Source organism: Ahaetulla prasina, chromosome 9 (genome assembly GCF_028640845.1).
Source record: "Ahaetulla prasina isolate Xishuangbanna chromosome 9, ASM2864084v1, whole genome shotgun sequence".
Classification (NCBI taxonomy): Eukaryota; Metazoa; Chordata; class Lepidosauria; order Squamata; family Colubridae; genus Ahaetulla; species Ahaetulla prasina.
In genome coordinates, this window is record NC_080547.1 from 1,609,706 (window position 1) to 1,629,393 (window position 19,688).

Sequence of the window (19,688 nt, forward strand, 5' to 3'; positions counted from 1 at the left end):
GTCGAGGTGAAATACGATTCTGACACACACTTTCAGTTCGCCCTGGGAAAAAATGGGTGAGAAAAAAACCACACGGACCCCGAAGACTTGAGGGAGTACTGGAAGGATAGTTAGATTTTAGGCAACTAAAGTGGGAAAGCCAAGCCAAACCTACAATCTAAGAAGTTACGTTGCCAAAGATGCAATAGAGTTGCATATCTGGTGAACTACTTTTCCTTGGTTTGGAAAATTAAAACCAATGTTGTGAATTATTTCCCCAAAACTTACTAATTGGACTAGGAGACTGCCTGTCTCCCAGGCCATTTAGACCTTCCTCTGGCAAAGAACCTAATCTGTGGTTCTCTTAAAACCAAACCACCGGCTTTGCAAATGAGCAACCTTCCATTCTGGGATCATTTTATGACTTACGACCACAATTGAGCCCAACATTTCCGTTAAGTGAGTTGGCCCATTTTATGTCAGTTAAGTCAATCACTGCACCGAATTTGTGTGTGGCTTGAATTTAGACCTTCTGGTTAGTATTAATAAACCAGGTTTTATAGATTAGTATGCACACAAACTCCTACACTCTATTCAATAAAGACTGGTCCAGGGGTCTCCAACCTTGGTCCCTTTAAGGCTTGAGGACTTCAGTTCCCAGAGTTCTCCAGCAAGCAAAGCTGGATAGACTTGTGGACTTCATAGCTGGCTGGAGAATTCTGGGAGTTGAAGTCCACAAGTCTCAAAAAGTTGTCAAGGTTGGAGACCGCCTGCTTTAGATCAGGGGTCTCCAACCTTGGCCCCTTTTAAGACTTGTGGACTTCAACTCCCAGAGTCCCTCAGCCAGCAAAGCTGGGAGTTGAAGTCCACAAGTCTTAAAGGTTGGAGACCCCTGCTTTAGATAGAGCTCCTGCTTGCCATAATGTAGCTTCTCTGATTGTCTATGGCAGGGGTCTTCAAACCTGGCCGCTTTAAGACTTGTGGACTTCAACTCCCAGAATCCTCCAGCCAGCATAGCTGGATAGACTTGATTTCATAGCTGGCTGGAGAATTCTGGGAGTTGAAGTCCACAAGTCTTAAAGCGGCCAAGTTCGAAGACCTCCTGCCTTGAAAGCCTCTCCGTTCCTAGTGCATTGATCTCCCTGGGCGCTTTTATGCTGCTCCGTGCCCAAGGGGACCCCACCACGAGCCAATAGGTGAAGGTGCCATTCAAAATAGAGTTGGGGGGGGGGAGTTCAGGAGGCCACAAACCGGGGCACGTGCAGGGGCGCGGGGCTTTTGCACGCGCCTTGCACGGTTAGCCAGCCTGGGCGGCCGGTCGGTTGCTTTTGCAGCAGCTCGGTGGCGCTCCGGCGGCTCAAGCCCGGGAAGGGAAGGGACGGGAGCGGCTCCTTCCCTCCGCAGACCCGCCCGTGGGCGGCGCAGCGGCTCGGCGACCTGGAAGCGGCTGCGGGGAGCGGCACCGTCGACTTCCTGGGCAGCCAAGGCCGCCATGGCTCGGCCCCCAAGGTAGGCAGGCGGGCGGGCAGGCGAGGGAAGCGGCCCCGGTTCCAGCCGGAGAGCCTGGGCGGCTGGGGATGCAAGAGAAGGAGCGTCCCCGAGGGTGGGGGGGGGGGGGCCTGGAGACTGGCGCCCCTTTAAGCCCGAATCCTCACTGAATGCAACTAAACCAACATGGGCTGCTTTGCACGGCCCGCTTTGGTCCCCTGGGAAAAGAGGGGCGGCCGGACTCCCACTCCCAGGGCTCTCCGGCCGTCTGGCGCCCTGGGTGGGGCATTCTGGGAGTTGAAGTCCAGGCCTCTTGAAAGTGGGGGGTGGGGACTGAGGGTTGAGGGTAATGGGGGCTTCCCTCCCAGGTCGGTCAAAGGAGGACCCGGGGTGTGTGTGGGGGGCAAGAGGCTGGCTCTGTGAACCTCTCAGGGGCTGTAAAAGCACCGTGCAGCAGTATATAAATCTCAGGGCTATTGCCCCTCCTTCCCTCTCTCCTCCCCCCTGATAACGTTACCTAATTGGGTCATGAGACTTATGCAAGAAAAGAAACAAGCTCAGAGAGCCCACAGTCAGTCTGTCTTCCTTCCTTCCTTCCTTCCTTCCTTCCTTCCTTCCTTCCTTCTTTCTTTCTTTCTTTCTTTCTTTCTTTCTTTCTTTCTTTCTTTCTTTCTTTCTTTCTTTCTCTGTAAACCACTTAGAGAGGGCTGGAAAGCATCGTCAAGTGGTATGTAAGTCTAAGGACTATTTTCTTTCTTTCCTTTCTTCCTTCCTCTTCTTCCCTTTCTCCTTCACCTTCCTGGTGGCGCAGTGGTTAGAATGCAGAATTGCCCCCTGACTGCCAGTGGTGGGTTGCTACCGGTTCGCCCCTGATTGGGCAAACCTGTGGCGGTGGTGGCATGCGCAGAAGCATCAAGCGTGCACACGTCCATGAGCAAACCGGTAGCGACGGCTACTGGACCCTGCCCACTGCCAGGAATTCAGTCCTGACCTGCTCAGGGTTGACTCAGCCTTCCCTCCTTCCGGGGTGGGTAAAATGAGGAGCCAGATTGTTGGGGGGACAAGAGGCTGACCGCTTAGAGAGAGAGGGCTGCAAAGCTGTGTCCAACTTATATAAGGCCGTTGCTATTTTCCTTCCTCCCTCCCTCGTTTACAACTGCTGTAATTCATGACCCAAGCGGTGCAGCCTCCATTCCCATCGTAGGTGGAGAATAATTAGCTCTCCCCACCCAACCTAGGAACGAAAGTTTTTTTTCTGGGCTTTCAACGTGTCTTCCCCTTGCAACTTCCACGGGACTGAGTGCCTTTTGCTTTCTTGCATGGCTCAATTTCAAGTACCCAGAGGTTCCTATCTGCTTTTCTATGGCTCTGATCCAGGTTGTAGCTGAGAGGAGTTGTTGGTTCTGCTGAGGAAGATGCCGTCCAGGACGAATTTGGCTGCTTCCATCCCCAGCAGCAAAGTGAAATATTCTAAGCTCGCTTGCACGGATGAAGGGTACATTGATCTGCAGGTAAAAGGAAGGGAGGACTGCATTTTATTTTATCATTATCTTTTTAATCCCACCGGTTATGTTGGGGAACTCAAAAGCAGAGTCCACAAGGCCTATGTTTCTGTTTTCTCCACAACAACAACAACAACCCTACCAGTGGGTTGGCCTAGTGGAAAGAGACTGTCCCAGAGTCAGTCAGCTAAGCCAGAATAGAATCGAGTCGAATAGAATAGAATAGAATAGAATAGAATAGAATAGAATAGAATAGAATAGAATAGAATAGAATAGAATAGAATAGAATAGAATAGAATAGAATTCTTTATTGGCCAAGTGTGATTGGACACACAAGGAATTTGTCTTTGGTGCATAGACTCTCGGTGTACATAAAAAGAAAAGATACGTTCATCAAGAATTATAAGGTACAACACTTAATGATAGTCATAGGGTACAAATAAGCAATCAAGAAACATTATCAATATAAATTGTAAGAATACAAACAAAGTTACAGTTGTAAGTGGAAGGAGATGGGTGATGGGAACGATGAGAAGATTAATAGTAGTGCAGACTTAGTAAATAGTTTGTTGCAGTGATGGGATTCAAGTAATTTAACAACCGGTTCTCTGCCCTAATGATTTCTTCCAACAACCAGTTTGCCAAACTGCTCAGAAAGTTGACAACCGGTTCTCCCGAAGTGGTGCGAACTGGCTGAATCCCACCACTGGTTTGATGGTGTTGAGGGAATTATTTGTTTATGGAATGGAATGGAATGGAATGGAATGGAATGGCAAAGATGATGGGTTAGGGCAGTGATTCCCAAAGTGTGAGCCGCGGCTCCCCAGGGAGCCGCGCTATCGTCATGGGGGCGCCGCGGAATATCTGCGCCCGCTGGGTCTGGCGCTGATGCGCCATTTCTGGGGCGTCTGGTGCGCATGCGCAGTTGCAGGTCGGATTTCCGGGGGAGCCGCGGGCGAAAAAGATTGGGAACCTCTGGGTTAGGGTTAGGGTACTGCTGAATTCCAGCTGCTGGCGGTGTTTTCTCGAATTTTTCATCTGTTTGCAGAGATGTCCACCAGGGGGCAGCCTTGTCACGGCACTTCTCTTTTGAAGGCAGGAGTGCTGAGAAAAATCTTTTAAGAAAATAATAACAGGACCATCACTAAAAAGATCCCTGTTGGTATACCTCCCTCCCCAGCCCACCCCCAAAAAGAAATTAATATGGTAGAAAAGAAAAACCGGAGTATATGGAAGTGCTTTATTTCAGAGGTCTCCAACCTTGGTCCCTTTAAGACTTGTGGACTTCAACTCCCAGAGTTCCTCAGCCAGCTTTGCTGGGAGTTGAAGTCCACAAGTCTTAAAGGGACCAAGGTTGGAGACCCCTGCTTTATTTGATGTCCCTCATCTCCCCCTCTGTTTTCTCTTTCCCGAGCGTGAGCAATAACTGAAAGACACGGGTGAACTTCAAGCCAGCATGATCGTAAATTTAGATTTACCCATCTGAATGTCTATAAAAAACTTGTCATAAATTCCTCCAGACGCTCCAGATTTGTTGACACGGCTCCAGGAACTGCTGATGCACCCTGTTTTACCACCTAACCTGTTCTTCACCCCTTTGTTTTATATCCATTCACACCCCAGTTCGGCTCGTTTGCCGCAGGCTCCGTTCAGAGGAAAAATGACTTCCCAGCATGGATATCTCTCACCTTTAGTTCTCTGCTTTAAATGGGTTTTCTTTTTTTGTTGGGAGAAACGTCACTCAATTGGCTTGTGCTGTTCCTTTGAATAGAATAGAATAGAATAGAATAGAATAGAATAGAATAGAATAGAATAGAATAGAATAGAATTTTTTATTGGCCAAGTGTGATTGGACACACAAGGAATTTGTCTTTGGTGCATAGACTCTTGGTGTACATAAAAAGAAACGATACCTTCATCAAGAATCATAAGGTACAACACTTAATAATAGTCACAGAATAGATAGAGTAGAGAATAGAATAGAGTAGAGTAGAGTAGATTTTTTTATTGGCCAAGTGTGATTGGACACACAAGGAATTTGTCTTTGGTGCATAGGCTCTCAGTGTACATTGGTGAATTGGTGGGGAATTTAGATTCGTAAACATGGGGAGGGGATCTGGTCAGGGCAAATGCTGAAGGTCTTCTTTAAAAAGCTATTTTCTGTCCCACTTCCAAGGAAAAAGACTCAAAACGATTTAGCCGTTTATATGTTTTGCTGGAAAAAAACGGCTCTTAAGAAGAATGTCGTGGCCCCAACCTGGGCAACTTTCAAGTGCATGAACTACAGTTCCCAGAATTCCCCAGCCAGCGCAAAGCGTGGCTGAGAACTTCAGGATATAGAACTCTGGGCCGGGAAGCCTGCTCTGCGCTGACCCCGTTTTTCCTCCTAGTTCAAGAAGAGCCCCCCGAAGGTTCCCTACAAGGCGATTGCGCTGGCCACCGTGCTGTTCCTGATCGGGACCCTCCTCATCATCATCGGTGCGCTCCTCCTGGCAGGATACATTAGCCAAGGGGTAAGTCACGAGCGGTGATTCCATCCTGGGGTCTCCTGTGGGCAGGCCTGTGCAGGAGCTCTGCATAGTCCAAGAAGAGAGCCAGAGAGAGGGGGGGGGGCCTTGGAGAAGGGGCCGCGTAGAAACCCTCTCTAGGATCAGAGGGCTCAGTTGGGACCCCAGAATTCGGGAGGGCTGTGGTGGCTTGGAAATTTGGAGCTCCCTGATTGATTGATTGGCTGATTGATTCCTCCCTTGGAGTCTCTCTCGAGAAGCCTAGAGCAAGTGGGAGACAAATACAGGTAGTCCTTAGGACCACAATTTCGGTTGCTAAGCAGGAGTTCCCACAACTTCTGAAGGCAACTTCTGTTCCACGGGTTGATGGCTCTCGCTATCAGAAAATTTCTCCTTATTTCTAGGTTGAATCTCTCCTTGGTTAGTTTCCATCCATTATTCCGTGTCTGGCCTTCCTGTGCTTTGGGAAATAGTTTGACCCCCCCCCTCCTCTCTTTGGCAGCCCCTCAAGTATTGGAAGACTGCTATCCTGTCTCCCCTGGTCCTTCTCTTCACTAGACTAGCCAGGTCCAGTTCCTGCAACCGTTCATGTGTTTTTTCATATGTTCTTCATATGAGGAGGCTGCTCCAAATTAAAAGGGCTGGGAGGGAAACCTTTTCTTGGCTTCTGCTTGTGTTGGTGTCATTGTTTTTTACACAAAGATGCCTTGAACTTCCCGAGCTATGCAGAAGACAGGTGTGCTCACAGATGTGCAAGAAAATGATTGCTTCCCTTTCTCAGTTGTGTGCAAGTTCTCTTAACCCAGGGGGGTCTCCAAACTTTTAAGACTTGTGGGCTTCAACTCCCAGAATTCCCCCACCCAGCATGGGACTTCTGGGAGTTGAAGTCCACAGGTTACCAAGTTTGGAGACTCCCTGGTCTAACCTGGTGCTGTTACATGATGATGGGATGCTGGTTGGGTGATTCTTCTGCCTCATCCATGCTTAATCATAGCTTAGACCAGCATTCAGCCTCTCCTTCCATCTTCTACATTCATTTAGATTAGGGGTTTGCAAACTTGGCTCTTTTAAGACTTGTGGACTTCAACTCCCAGAGGTCTGAGTTGAAGTCCACAAGTCTTAAAAGAGCCAAGTTTGCAGACCCCTGATTTAGATGAATGGAAACTAGCTAGACTCCCTCTCCCCAGCCCCCTCCCCGGGTTTTCCATGCATGAGGGGGGAGGGGAAGGTCCTTGAACCTGGGGCTCCCTGCTCTCGATCCAGCCTCTTCACCCAGGTCATGCGGCTACGAAGGAGGGACTGGCCCAAAATCGCCAGGGACATTTTTGTGGCTGGGTCTCCTGCTAATGGTTCACCCTGGGGCCATTTTAAAGATCGAGGCAGGCTCCATTTCCAAGGCAAGGATGGTGGAGTATTTTGGTGTCTTCCCGCAGCCCCTGGAGATCATCTTCACTGCTGCCTTCGAGGCCTTGAGCTGCCTGGTGACCTTCCTCCTCCTCCTCCTCTTCTGTCTGTCCTCCAGGGAACCGATCGCGCAATTCCTGTCTTGATCATCGGAATCCTGGTTTTCCTTCCTGGCTTCTACCACCTGCGAATCGCCTACTTCGCTTCCAAAGGCTACCGGGGCTATTCTTACGACGACATTCCGGATTTCGATGATTAGAAGGCTCTGAAGCAGAGGTCTCCAAGCTTGGTCCCTTTAAGACTTATGGACTTCAACTGCCAGAGTCCCTCAGCCAGCAAAGCTGGCTGAGGAACTCTGGGAGTTGAAGTCCACAAGTCTTAAAGGGACCAAGCTTGGAGACCTCTGCTATGAAGAACACGGGAATTTTGGGCCGCCCAGATCTCAGCCTGGCTCCAGAGAGAAGATGCAAAAAAAAAAAAAAAATAAGCTCAATCGAGCGAATGCTCTCTTTGGACAATCAACCTAGCAGCTGTTAATACCCATTCAGGATTTCTTTGGTAGGACTTTCGATGCTTGGTTTTTCCTCTCTGGCCCCTCTGAAGGCAAATTAGCAGCGTCGCATGGAGGAGGTCTCGTGAGACCAGCTTTTGCCTTGAGGTGGGAAGTTATTGACAGCCATGCTCCTCCCACCCAGCCGCAGGAGGAAAACAAACTCAGGGGTTTAATAGGCGCTTCTACTTTTTTATTATTATTACTGTTATTATTTCACTTCTTCCTCTAGAGCAGAACCTCTGCAAAGCTGATTATCTGGATCCAGGGGTGAAAGGTGGAGCCCTAATTAAATTTGTCTAGGCCAGGGGCCGGGAGCGAGAGCGCTGACCTCTCGTTGCTGAATTGTGATCCAATGCAAGCGCAACCTTGAATGCTGCTCTGAGCTACTTTCGGGGGAAATTAAGAAGGGTTACGGCTAGAGATGAGGCAGAATAATTTTAGCATTCGAAACATGTTGCATTCCCCCCCCTCCTGAATTTTTTCCCCCAATTTCCCCACGGGCAGCCACCAACAAATCTGAGCCAGGAGGGACTTCAGGTTTCATCCTCAGCAGTAGGTGAGGACACCCTCTGTCCCCACCTCTGTCACACTGACAGATTTTTTTGTTATGCTGGGGAAAGTGTGTTGCTAGTCCTCTTGAAGCAAGCAATGTGGGAATTTTTCTCCAGTCCCAGCTTGATCTCTTCAGGATCTCGGTAAAGAAGAGATTTTTGTGATCGGATCCTGTCCTCGTTATGTCTTGAGATTTTCAACTCACGTCTATGGATCAGGTATCCCTAGGATCCCTGGATACCGTTCCAGGGCTGTTAGGATTGGCTCCTGGGAGAGTAAGCCAAAGGGGAGGTAGCATCCTTGGACAGAATTGGGCTGTGACCCAGCACTCGGGGGGCGGGGAGGGTGGGGGGGGAAATTCCCAGAATTCCCCAGCCAGCAAATAATATGGCGCCACAGAGTTGCAATAGGATAAATGTTATAATTCAGTATCTAAGGAAGCTAACCATCTAAGTCCTGTAAGTTACCTAAGGCAGGGGTCTCCAACCTTGGCAACTTTAAGCCTGGTGGACTTCAACTCCCAGAATACCCCAGCCAGCAAAGCTGGAATTCTGGGAGTTGAAGTCCTCCAGGCTTAAAGTTGCCAAGGTTGGAGACCCCTGTTCTAAAGGGACCATAGCTGCCCACCCTTTTATGACCTGTGGACTTGGCCGGCTCAGGAATTCTGGGAGTTGAAGTCTATAGAGTTTCTAATGGGTCTATAATTGCCTATCCAGAGAGAGATGAAGACATTACTGTCCATGAGTCATGGCTAGGTGTCTCCAGGAAAAGCTGGATAGCTTGGAAAGTGCAAATGGATGTGTGCCCACACCCAAACACATGCACACACAAGCATGCAACCCGGAGACCTCAGAAATGATAACAACACCTGATTGAAGTCGGCTCAAGTGTCCAGGTCAGCAGCACCCAAGGTGAAGCCACGCTTATTTTTGCGTTTGTTAATGTTGAAGTAACCATGATTTCTTGAAGGGGTTTGGGTTTTGTTTTTGTTTTTTGACAGGCTGCCTGGACCAATTGTCTTGTGCTGTGCAGAGATCCTGGACTTGCTTTTGCCGCCCAGGGAATTATTGGCGTTTCTTTTTCTCTCTGGATTCTCCCACAGGATTTACAGCCTGTGGAATGCAAGGGAAAGCTTAAATATGTGTTGGAAAAGCTTAATCCGCAGATGCCAGTTGCCTACTTAATAAAGTACTTGTGATGTTCAGTCTTGGCTTATGTACTTTCTCAGCCTGACGTGGTCTCTGTTTTAGGGTAAAGCCGGGATAAAGAGCCCTTGCCTGTCTGATATCTTAATTTGGATTTTTGTAGCAAGGCTTTGGACGTTCAAGATAAAAAAAAAAACAACCCAAAATCTGGGTTAATGTAAGCCAGGGAGAAGTTCGTTCCAGAGCGAACTTATATGCTGCGTCTGAACAGACAAGCAACAATAGTGGTCCAACTTAACTTGACAAACTACTATACTATGTAAGTGGCAGAGTTCACACACTGTGCTAGAATCCTAGTGTTCTGCTTCATACTGAGCCAGATTTTAAACCCAGTTTATATTTCTGTCAATTAAAAAAGTTACTGTGATGCTGGCGGGATCACAGCAGAAGCAATGGCTCTTATTTTTATTCTAAGGCAGCGGTGGAGAACTATGGCCTCTTTATGACCAGTGGATTTCAACTCCCAGAATTCCTGAGCCAGTATGGGTGGCCCAAAGATTCTGGGAGTTGAAGTCCGCCGCTCATAAAGAGGCCATAATTCCCCACCGTTGTTCTAAGGCAGGGGTCTGCAAATTTGGCTCTTTTAAGACTTGTGGACTTCAACTCCACAAGAGTTGAAGTCCACAAGTCTTAAAAGAGCCAAGTTTGCAGACCCCTGTTCTAAGGTTACATTTTTTAAATTTATTTATATATATAAGCATAAGCATGAAATAACTAAACAATATATATATATAAGCATGAGTATATAATAACTATATTAATTGGATATAACGAAAGGAAACAATAGGACAGGAACGGTAGGCATGCTTGTGCTCTTATGCACGCCCCTTACAGACCTCTTAGGAATGGGGTGAGGTCAACAGTAGACAGTTTTTGGTTGAAGCTTCAGGGATTTTGGGAAGAGACCACAGAGTCTGGTAGTGCATTCCAAGTATTAACAACTCTGTTACTGAAGTCATATTTTCTGCAATCAAGATTGGAACGGTTCACATTAAGCTTAAATCTATTGTATGCTCGTGTATTGTTGCAATTGAAGCTGAAGTAGTCTTCGACAGGAAGGACGTTGTAATAGATGATTCTATGAGTTAAACTCAGGTCCTGTCGGAGGCAGCGGAGTTCTAAATTTTCTAAACCTAGGATTTCAAGTCTGGTGGCATAAGGTATTTTGTTGTATTCGGAGGAGTGGAGAACTCTTCTTGTAAAATATTTCTGGACACGTTCAATTGTATTGATGTCAGAAATGTGGTATGGGTTCCAGACAGTCGAGCTGTATTCATTAACAGAATCTTGCAAGTCAGAAAACACATTTCCCCCCACCTCACTTTTACAGTGGCCATGTGGGGTCCCCTACCACAAAACTCTCTAATCATGACTTCTACAAGATCTTCCTTCAGTCAGGTTAAACATTACAATTTGGGACCCAGATTTGGACATCTCTAGGGTGACTTCTGAGGCTTCCGGGAACCCTTCTCTCCGGTAAAACTTTGTTTCTCTACCTCTGTAAAAGCAGATGTTATTTTTTTTTCTGTATGCAGAATACTATCACGCATGGAATTTATTTTAATCAATGGCTGGGGAAAAAAAGGGGGTAAAGATGAATATAATTTGTATTGTTAAGCAAACAAAATAACCCAGACAACACGATGTTTCTTAAGCCCTAATTAAATGTAATAGTAGAAAACTTTATAATAAACTTTATAATAAACTTTATAACTTTATAATTAACTTTATAATAAAAAAAGGACAGATGTTGTAACACAGCTTTGCCTTCCGTGTGAAGTCAGCAAATTGTGCTTATCCAATGAGCCCCAATTAGTCACACTAATCCATGTGACGGTAAAATCCATTCGGTGTGGTTGTTTGTTTTGGCTCACCGTTGGGTTACATCCAGCCAGTAACTGCTGATTCAATTATTCATGATTTATTGCATTGAGCAGGACAGGTCAGTTTGACTTTGGGATAGCTGTACCTAGCCATTATCAACATAGGGAGGGGTGATGTCATTGGGTTTCTATCCACCTAATTGAGCTAATAAATGCATCCCCAGTCAGGAAGCATGACGCAAGAGAGGGGCTCTGTTGCCTCCCCACCCCCACCCCGATGACTTGTTTCCCTCACTTCCAAGCCACCCCCGTCGCTGATCTCCATGCCTGTCCGAGATACTCATGTATTAATGGCCTTGGTCTTTGAGCAAAACCCGCTTCCTGGAGGCACAGCTCAGCTGACACGCCGGGATGAGTCAGCCTTCCCTCCACACTTTGCTTCTAAAGCCCAAGATATACAGCATTTTCATTTCAGCAGACTGGGAGGGGAAGGGTGGGTGGGTGGCTGGACGATGCTTCTGGAAGGTGTAAGGTTGGAGTCTTGGGATGGGGTGGGGACCAGAAAACCGAACGCGTTGCTAAGTATTTCTTTTGTAGGCTAAAACAAGGGTTGTAGACAACTCCAGTCTAGTGAAAAGAAGGGCGAGGGGTGACACGATAGCAGTGTTCCAATATTTGAGGGTCTGCTGCAAAGAAGTGGGGGGGTCAACTTATTTCTAAAAGCGCCCGAAGGCAGGACAAGAAACAATGGATGGAAACTAATCCAGGAGAGAAGCAACCTGGAGCTAAGAAGAAATTTCCTAAGAGTGAGGACAATAAACCAGCGGAACAGAAGTTGCCTTCAGAAATCGTGGGATGTTCCATCACGGGAGGTTTTTAAGAAGAGACTGGGCAGCCTCTTGCCTCAAATGCTATAGGGCAGGGATCTGCAAACTTGGCTCTTTTAAGACTTGTGGACTTCAACTCCCAGAGTTCCTCAGCCAGTGTTGCTGGCTGAGGGACTCTGGGAGTTGAAGTCCACAAGTCTTAAAAGAGCCAAGTTTGCAGATCGCTGGTATAGGGTCTCCTGCTTGAGCAGATCCCTGGTATAGGGTCCCTTCCAGCTCTGTTCTGATTTTGATTCCTGGCCCTGGACTCTTCCAGACAGAGGGGTCGATCTTGTTCCTGGGATCTGTCGGAGCCACCTTCAAAACCTTGGAAGTTCAGCTTTGCTAAGGCAGTTGAGGAAGGGAGATACGTCAAAGGGTGGTGCAGGGCAGGGGTCTCCAACCTTGGTCCCTTTAAGAGTTGTGGACTTCAACTCAGCCGGCAAAGCTGGCTGAGGAACTCTGGGAGTTGAAGTCCACAAGTCTTAAAGGGACCAAGGTTGGAGACCCCTGGTGCAGGGCACCCATCTGGTTTGTCTGTGGCGATGTTCTCATGAACAATGATAAGGGAGGGAAGGTGGGGTTCTTCTCTTGCCTTCTTTCATATCCAGAAGATTGTACTTCTGGGTCTCCCGAGAGAGAGTGGTCATATCGGGCGGTGTCCTTAAGCAAACTTGGCAGATCTGCGGGCAGCCCTCAATTCTCTTCTGGCCTCCCAAAGTTGAACTCTTGCAGTTCAACCACGCATACACCGCTCCCCCCCCCAAAAAAACCACCCCCCAAACCCCTACCCTTTTCTTGTGGCCTCTTAAAAAACCAGCTTGGCAGAAAACTCCAGGTTCCTTTGCAGGGGCCTCTGGTGGCTCAACAGACTAAGCAGTCTGTTATTAACACAGCTGCTTGCAATTACTGCAAGTTCAAGTCCCACCAGGCCCAAGGTTGACTCAGCCTTCCATCCTTTATAAGGTAGTGTAAAATGAGGACCCAGATTGTTGGGGGCAATAAAAGTTGACTTTGTATATAATATACAAAATGGATGAAGACTACTGCTTAACACAGTGTAAGCCGCCCTGAGTCTTCGGAGAAGGGCGGGATATAAATTCAAATAAAATAAAATAAAATAAAAAAATAATTAAAAAAACAAACAGATCTCGAATGTCCCTCAAATCTCCTGCAGGAAAAGTGGGGGGCGGGGAAGGAAATAGCAAGCCCCCGATGCTGTAATCCAGTGAGTTCCTGTGAACCTTTGACTGGTCTGTTTGCTCAATGGGCTGGCTGGCTCTGGAGGTCATGGCCCCATTGATGTAAGGACAACCTGCTCCCAAAACGATGCTTAAAAAAAAAGAAAAGAAGAAGAAAGAGCCAGCCCGAAGCCTTGTGGCCAACGTCACACAATGATGCAGAAGCCGTGGACTCTGTCGCAGGGCCAACAAAAATTATCCTCAAAAGGTCAGGATGCTGGATGAGAAATAGGAGAGTTTGGTGGTGCAAAATAATCCCATTTGGTCCACTCCGTTGCCGCGGGTGTTCTAAGCCAGAAATGCTGGCACACAGCACCATGGTCCTGGGAACTGCCAGGCTGAAGGAGGAGGTGCAGGACGTGGGCACCAGAAAGGGCAGCAGGTGTGAGCCTGCCAGGGCTGACCACAGGACAGGGGTCGAAGAAGTCAAGGTGGGCTCCTGTCCCCCTGCAATGGGAGCCCACCATTGTTTTACTTGTGTCGTGAGGGGCTCTCGCTGAGAAATGATGGGGGGTGTCAAGCTATTCTCTCTCTTTTTTTTTAAAAAAACTTTTTTAGTTTTATTTCTTATACACAAGTTGTAAATGTATGTTCTCTTGTCCATAATTGGTCATACATATACCTATTTTTTCTGAAGGAATCATGAAAATAAGACATTTTAATCAGTGGTGGGATTCAGCCAGTTCGCACCACTTCGGGAGAACCGGTTGTTAACTTTCTGAGCTGTTTGGCAAACTGGTGATTGGAAGAAACCATTAGGGCAGAGAACTGGTTGTTGAATCCCTTGAATCCCACCACTGATTTTAATCAATGGTGAAATACAAAATTTGTTACTACTGGTCCTGTGGGCGTGGCTTGGGTGGGTAATGTGACTGGTTGGGCGTGGCCAACTTTTTTTTTTTTTACTTTTAAAAGCATTTTTTCTACAACCTCTTGGGCCAAAGAGATTGTAGGGGGAAAAAAGCTTTTAAATCCAAGCGGAGTTGCCTGATCATCAGAGCCTTTTAAAAGCATTTTTTACAACCTCTTCGGCTAAAGAGGTTGTAGAAAAATACTTTTAAAAGGCTTTGATGATCCCAGCTGAGCCGCGCGATCATCGGAGGCTTTTTTTTACTTTTAAAAGCATTTTTTCGGCTGAAGAAAAAATGCTTTTAAAAGTTTTTAAAAAAACAACTCTGATGATCGCGCTGCTCAGCTGGGCATTGGGGGGCAGGGATTTTTGCTACTGGTTCTCTGAACCACCCATCACCATCGCTACTGGATCGGGCGATCTGGTCCGAACTGGGAGCATTTCACCCCTGATTTTAATTTTATTTGGGGTTGCTCTTCTACCCTTTCTTTCCCCTCCTTTCACAACAAACCTTCTTCTCCTCTTTCCCCTCCCTCCCTCCTCACCTCTCCTACTTTCTTCCTCCTCCTCTCCTTCCTCTTTCCTACTTCCCCTTCCTCTCCCCCACTCCTCCCCTCTTTTCCCCCTTTCTCACCTTCTCTCCTACTTTTGGGGTCAAGCTATTCTCCTTCTCCTTCTCCTTCTGTGGTTCCTTCACTGGGACTTTTTTTGATTATTCAATTTTTTTAAAAAAAGAAATCATGTTGTGGTATTACAACACAAAATACCTGTTCTTTTCAGGCATGCTTTAACATCTGAACAAATTGTTTGGAATGCATAGGTGGTCCTTGTTTAAAAGCAATGGCAATCCGAAGGCCAATCTTTATGGTGCGAGATGGTATGTAGATATCAGTGTTTCCAATGTATGGAAACAATTTTTACGAGACTCTTAAGCAGCAGTAAAATTGAGATACAACATTCTGCTTCCCAAGGTACAATGTCATCTTGTGGTTTGAATTTGTGTGTGGCTTGAATTTAGACCTTCTGGTTAGTATTAATAAACCAGGTTTTATAGATTAGTATGCACACAAACTCCTACACTCTATTCAATAAAAACTGGTCCAGGGGTGTCCAAACTTGGCAATTTTAAGGCTTGTGGACTTCAACTAAATAGTATTTAGTGCAATATAAAAAATGCAAATCATTTTTCTGCGGACCACCAAAATTTTCTCCTGGACCACTAGTGGTCCATGGATCACCTGTTGGTGACCACTGCTCTAAAAGACCTTAGAGCAGGGGTCTCCAACCTTGGTCCCTTTAAGACTTGTGGACTTCAACTCCCAGAGTTCCTCAGCCAGGTTTGCTGGCTGAGGGACTCTGGGAGTTGAAGTCTACAAGTCTTAAAGAGGGACCAAGGTTGGAGACCCTGCCTTAGAGTCAGTGGCCTTTCTACTATGAAAGGTCAGTGGTCCATTTATGCCAGGGAGTTGAAGTCCACAAGTCTTAAAGTTGCAAAGTTTGGACAACCCTGATCTATGCTAACTGGCTGCAGCTCATTTCCCTTCCTGATCCCCATCTGCAAATCCCAATAACTAAACCTAGTGGTCAATCTTTGTAAAACAACAGTCCTTCCCCTGAATTAAAAAATCAAAATTGCCTCAAAATTGGCTCACTTACAAATGTCAACACTCCAGAATGCATTTCGAAACAAAACACACTGTAGTTCCATCTACAGTGGTCAGGGCTTTACAATTTATGGTAAGAAGATATGAATCAGGAACAGGAAATGTGAAGGACAAAAAGAGGTCCAAGAGGGGAAAACAAGACAACATTGAGATGTACGAGGTCCAAGGCTACACCATGATCCGACAGGCACGGACAATCTCTCGCTCTGTTGTCCAGGCAGCCAAACCAGGATGTGGGTGACCGGAGGCCATGTTTGGCTTTGAAAGAGGGACCCCAAGTCCTTATAATAAGAACTGTCACCTGGTGTGCTCAACAACTTTATTTTTTCACCTCTTTCCAGATTCCCAGAGGGCAAAGGAAATTAGGATAGGATAGGATAGGATAGGATAGGATAGGATAGGATAGGATAGGATAGGATAGGACTCTTTATTGGCCAAGTGTGATTGGACACACAAGGAATTTGTCTTTGGTGCATACGCTCTCAGTATACATAAAAGAAAAGAGACATTCATCAAGAATCATAAGGTACAACACTTAATGATAGTCATAGGGTACAAATAAGCAATCAGGAAACAATATCAATATAAATCTTAAGGATACAAGCAAAGTTCAGTCATGCAGTCATAAGTGGGAGTAGATGGGTGGTGGGAACAATGAGAAGATTAATAGTAATGCAGATATAGTAAATAGTTTGACAGTGTTGAGGGAATTATTTGTTTAGCAGAGTGATGGTGTTCAGGAAAAAACTGTTCTTGTGTCTAGTTGTTCTGGTGTGCAGTGCTCTATAGCGTCGTTTTGAGGGTAGGAGTTGAAACAGTTTATGTCCAGGATGTGAGGGCTCTGTAAATATTTTCACAGCCCTCTTTTTGACTCGTGCAGTATACAGGTCCTCAATGGAAGGCAGGTTGGTAGCCATTGTTTTTTCTGCAGTTTCAATGATCCTCTGAAGTCTGTGTTTTTCTTGTTGGGTTGCAGAACCAAACCAGACAGTTATGGAGGTGCAGATGACAGACTCAATAATTCCTCTGTAGAACTGGATCAGCAGCTCTTTGGGCAGTTTGAGCTTTCTGAGTTGGCACAGAAAGAACATTCTTTGTTGTGCTTTTTTGATGATGTTTTTGATGTTAGCTGTCCATTTTAGATCTTGCGATATGGTAGAACCTAGAAATTCGAAGGTCTCTACTGTTGATAGTATGTTGTCTAGTTTTGTGAGATGTGGAAGTATGGAAAGGTTTCTCCTAAAGTCTACCACCATTTTTACAGTTTTGAGTGTGTTCAGTTCCAGATTGTTCCGGTCGCACCACGAGGCTAATTGTTCAATCTCCTGTCTGTATGCGGATTCATCATTGTCTTGAATGAGACCGATCACTGTTGTGTCATCTGCGAACTTCAGTAGTTTAACAGATGGATCGTTAGAGATGCAGTTATTTGGTATGGAGAGAGAAGTGGGGAGTGCACACAGCCTTGCTAATCGTACAGGTATCTGATGTGATCCTGCTTAGCTTCACCTGCTGCTTCCTGTCTGTTAGGAAGCTTGTGATCCACTTACAAGTCTATTCAGATACCTGTAGCTGATTTAGCTTAGTTAGAAGAGTGTCTGGAATGATGGTGTTGAATGCTGAACTAAAGTCTACAGAGAGGATCCTTGCTTAGGTCTTTGTTGTAGGATGTAGTGCAGAGCCATATTAAAAGCATCAGCTGGTGTGCTCAACAACTTTATTTTTTCACCTCTTCCCAGCTGCCTAGAGTGCAAAGGAAATGTACCATAAAGCCCAACTAGCAGAACTGGCCTCAGAGCCTGAGGTCAGAAGGGAGGTTACTGAAGGCATGCAGAGAAGTTCCCTCTTGCAAAATTACTGTCAACTGAATTGTGCCAACGTCACACAATTCCAGTGCTGTGCTACGTCTGTCTACTGCTCTCTTGAAGCTGTGAGTTCTTACACGGAGACCTGGGTCACATCAGGACCAGCTGCTTCCATTCCGGTGGTTTCCCAGGCTTCCTACTTCCTTGGGGATTTATCTAGTGACCCCTGGACAAGACCCTAATCCTAATCTTAATCCTGGGAAAGGTGAAAGGAAAGAGAAAAAGAAGATGGCCAACAGCAGGTGAAAAAGTAAATAAAAGTTATTTATTATTCTATTCTATTCCATTCCATTCCATTCCATTTTAAATATTTTATTCTATTCTAAATATTACAGAAATGATAATGAGTATCTTTTTACTCTCATCCTTTTCATCAAGCAATCGCCTCGGGTTTCATCCCGATGACAACTGCTCTTGTTTTGTCTGCCCAGGGGCCCACTTGAGCGACATGATTGCTCGTTCACACCAGGATGACGCTACCCACACATTGAACCTACTAATAATCGCACAGCAAGCGGAAGGCGTGATTTGCATATCGCGTGGTGCACAGCTTCAAAATAACTCTTCCAATAAAAGAATAGAGAAGTGGAACTGAGAGTGGTCATGGGGTGGAAGAAAACGATTTTCCCTTCAAATTTAAAGATTAGGTAAATTGCCTTCAGATATTCCACTAAAACAAGTTGAAATGCCTGTATTCGGTCAGTGTGTTTAATGCGGGAAAACTTATTCAGGTATCCTTTATAGCAGGGGTGCAAAGCTGGCCGGGGAATTCTGGGAGTTGAAGTCCGCCAGGCTTAAAGTTGCCAAGGCTGGAGACCCCTGCCTTATGTGACTTACAGGACTTAGATTTAGCTTAGATATAGATAAATTATAACATTCTATTGCAACTCCGTGGTTGCAATATTGCATACTTATTGCATAATGTCTGCTATGGCGATTTTATCATGGTTGTACCTTAAATTAGTATTTTATCTCTTGTATTATCCCATTTTATCTCTCTCGCTCTCACTCTCTATGCTTAATTAAAACTCACATTTGCATTTCTAGGTATGCGTTTTTTTAGGGTTGCATATCAACGATTGCACCGCCTCTGTAGATGCCATTCACTTGACAACCGTCGGGCTTTGCAATAGAAATTTTGGGCTCACTTGTGGTCGTAAGCCAAGGACTGCCTGTACAAGGTCTTGAAAGCCGGGTCTCCACGTGCTGGAGGTTGGGACCCAGGCCAGGGGAGAAGAGCCAGTGTCCTGGCTGTGTAGACCAGTGGTTGGATGACGGTCGGCAGTTCTTCTCTCCATAGACCAATGACGGCATCTCTAACGATCCATCTGATAAACTACTGAGGTTCGCAGATGACACAACAGTGACCGGACTGCTTATTTCTACCCTATGACTATCATTAAGGGTTGTATCTTATGATTCCTGATGAAGGTATCTTTTATGTACACTGAGAGTGTATGCACCAAGACAAATTCCTTGTGTCTTCAATCACACTTGGCCAATAAAGAATTGTATTGTATTGTATTGTATTGTATTGTATTGTATTGTATTCTACTCTATTCATTCTGAATTCTATTCTATATTGTATTGAATTCTATTCTACTCTAAGTCTTCCACGGGGAATTGTATCAGAGGTGGGTTTCAGCAGGTTCTGATCGGTTCTGGAGAACCGGTAGCGGAAATCTTGAGTAGTTCGGAGAACCGGTAGTAAAAATTCTGATTGGCCCCGCCCCCCATCTATTCTCTGCCTCCTGAGTCCCAACTGAAATGGGGATTTTGCAGTATCCTTGCCCTGGAGTGGGGTGGGAATGGAGATTTTACAGTATCCTTCTCCTGCCACGCCCACCAAGCCACGCCCACAGAACCGGTAGTAAAAAAATTGAAACCCACCACTGAATTGTAGGTATTTGATTGCAATCCGTCTAGTGTTATGAATACATAAAGATATATGGAGGAGAGCAGCTGCAAACGGCGCGCGCCCGCGCACACACACGCACGCGCGCGCGCGATCCAGCCATGCGCATCCTGCAGGTTGCTGACGTCAATGCGTGCGATGACGTCAATGCGTGACGTCATCGCGACGCCCCCCCCCCTCCTCCTCTTCGGGCTCCGGCCCAGCTCCTTGCTCTTCCCTTTTTGCAAGCGCTCGCCTCGGCAAAGCAACGGGCGGGGACGCTCTCCCCCCCCCC

General features: G+C 46.3%; 1 protein-coding gene and 1 long non-coding RNA gene across 6 annotated transcripts; both read left to right on the forward strand.

Moving 5' to 3' along the window:
* Positions 1–1,266: 1,266 nt before the first annotated feature.
* Positions 1,267–9,189, forward strand: TMEM230 (transmembrane protein 230). Of its 4 annotated transcripts, none has more exons than XM_058194132.1 (4): positions 1,267–1,488; positions 2,845–2,978; positions 5,360–5,482; positions 6,910–7,167. In XM_058194132.1, the coding sequence occupies exons 2-4, from the start codon at positions 2,883–2,885 to the stop codon at positions 7,024–7,026; spliced, it is 336 nt and encodes a 111-aa protein (XP_058050115.1). In that variant the 5' UTR covers positions 1,267–1,488; positions 2,845–2,882; the 3' UTR covers positions 7,027–7,167. The 4 variants fall into 4 exon arrangements, with proteins under 4 accessions (XP_058050115.1, XP_058050112.1, XP_058050113.1 ...); XM_058194129.1 differs by having other exon boundaries at positions 1,293–1,488; positions 6,999–9,189; XM_058194130.1 differs by lacking the exon at positions 1,267–1,488 and adding an exon at positions 2,064–2,194 and having other exon boundaries at positions 6,999–9,189.
* Positions 9,190–14,236: 5,047 nt separating this feature from the next.
* LOC131203679 (uncharacterized) lies at positions 14,237–19,000 on the forward strand. Of its 2 annotated transcripts, none has more exons than XR_009156451.1 (3): positions 14,237–17,749; positions 17,878–18,146; positions 18,547–19,000. It is a non-coding gene; the product is annotated as an uncharacterized LOC131203679 (long non-coding RNA). The 2 variants fall into 2 exon arrangements; XR_009156450.1 differs by having other exon boundaries at positions 14,245–17,749; positions 17,931–18,146.
* Positions 19,001–19,688: the final 688 nt, after the last annotated feature.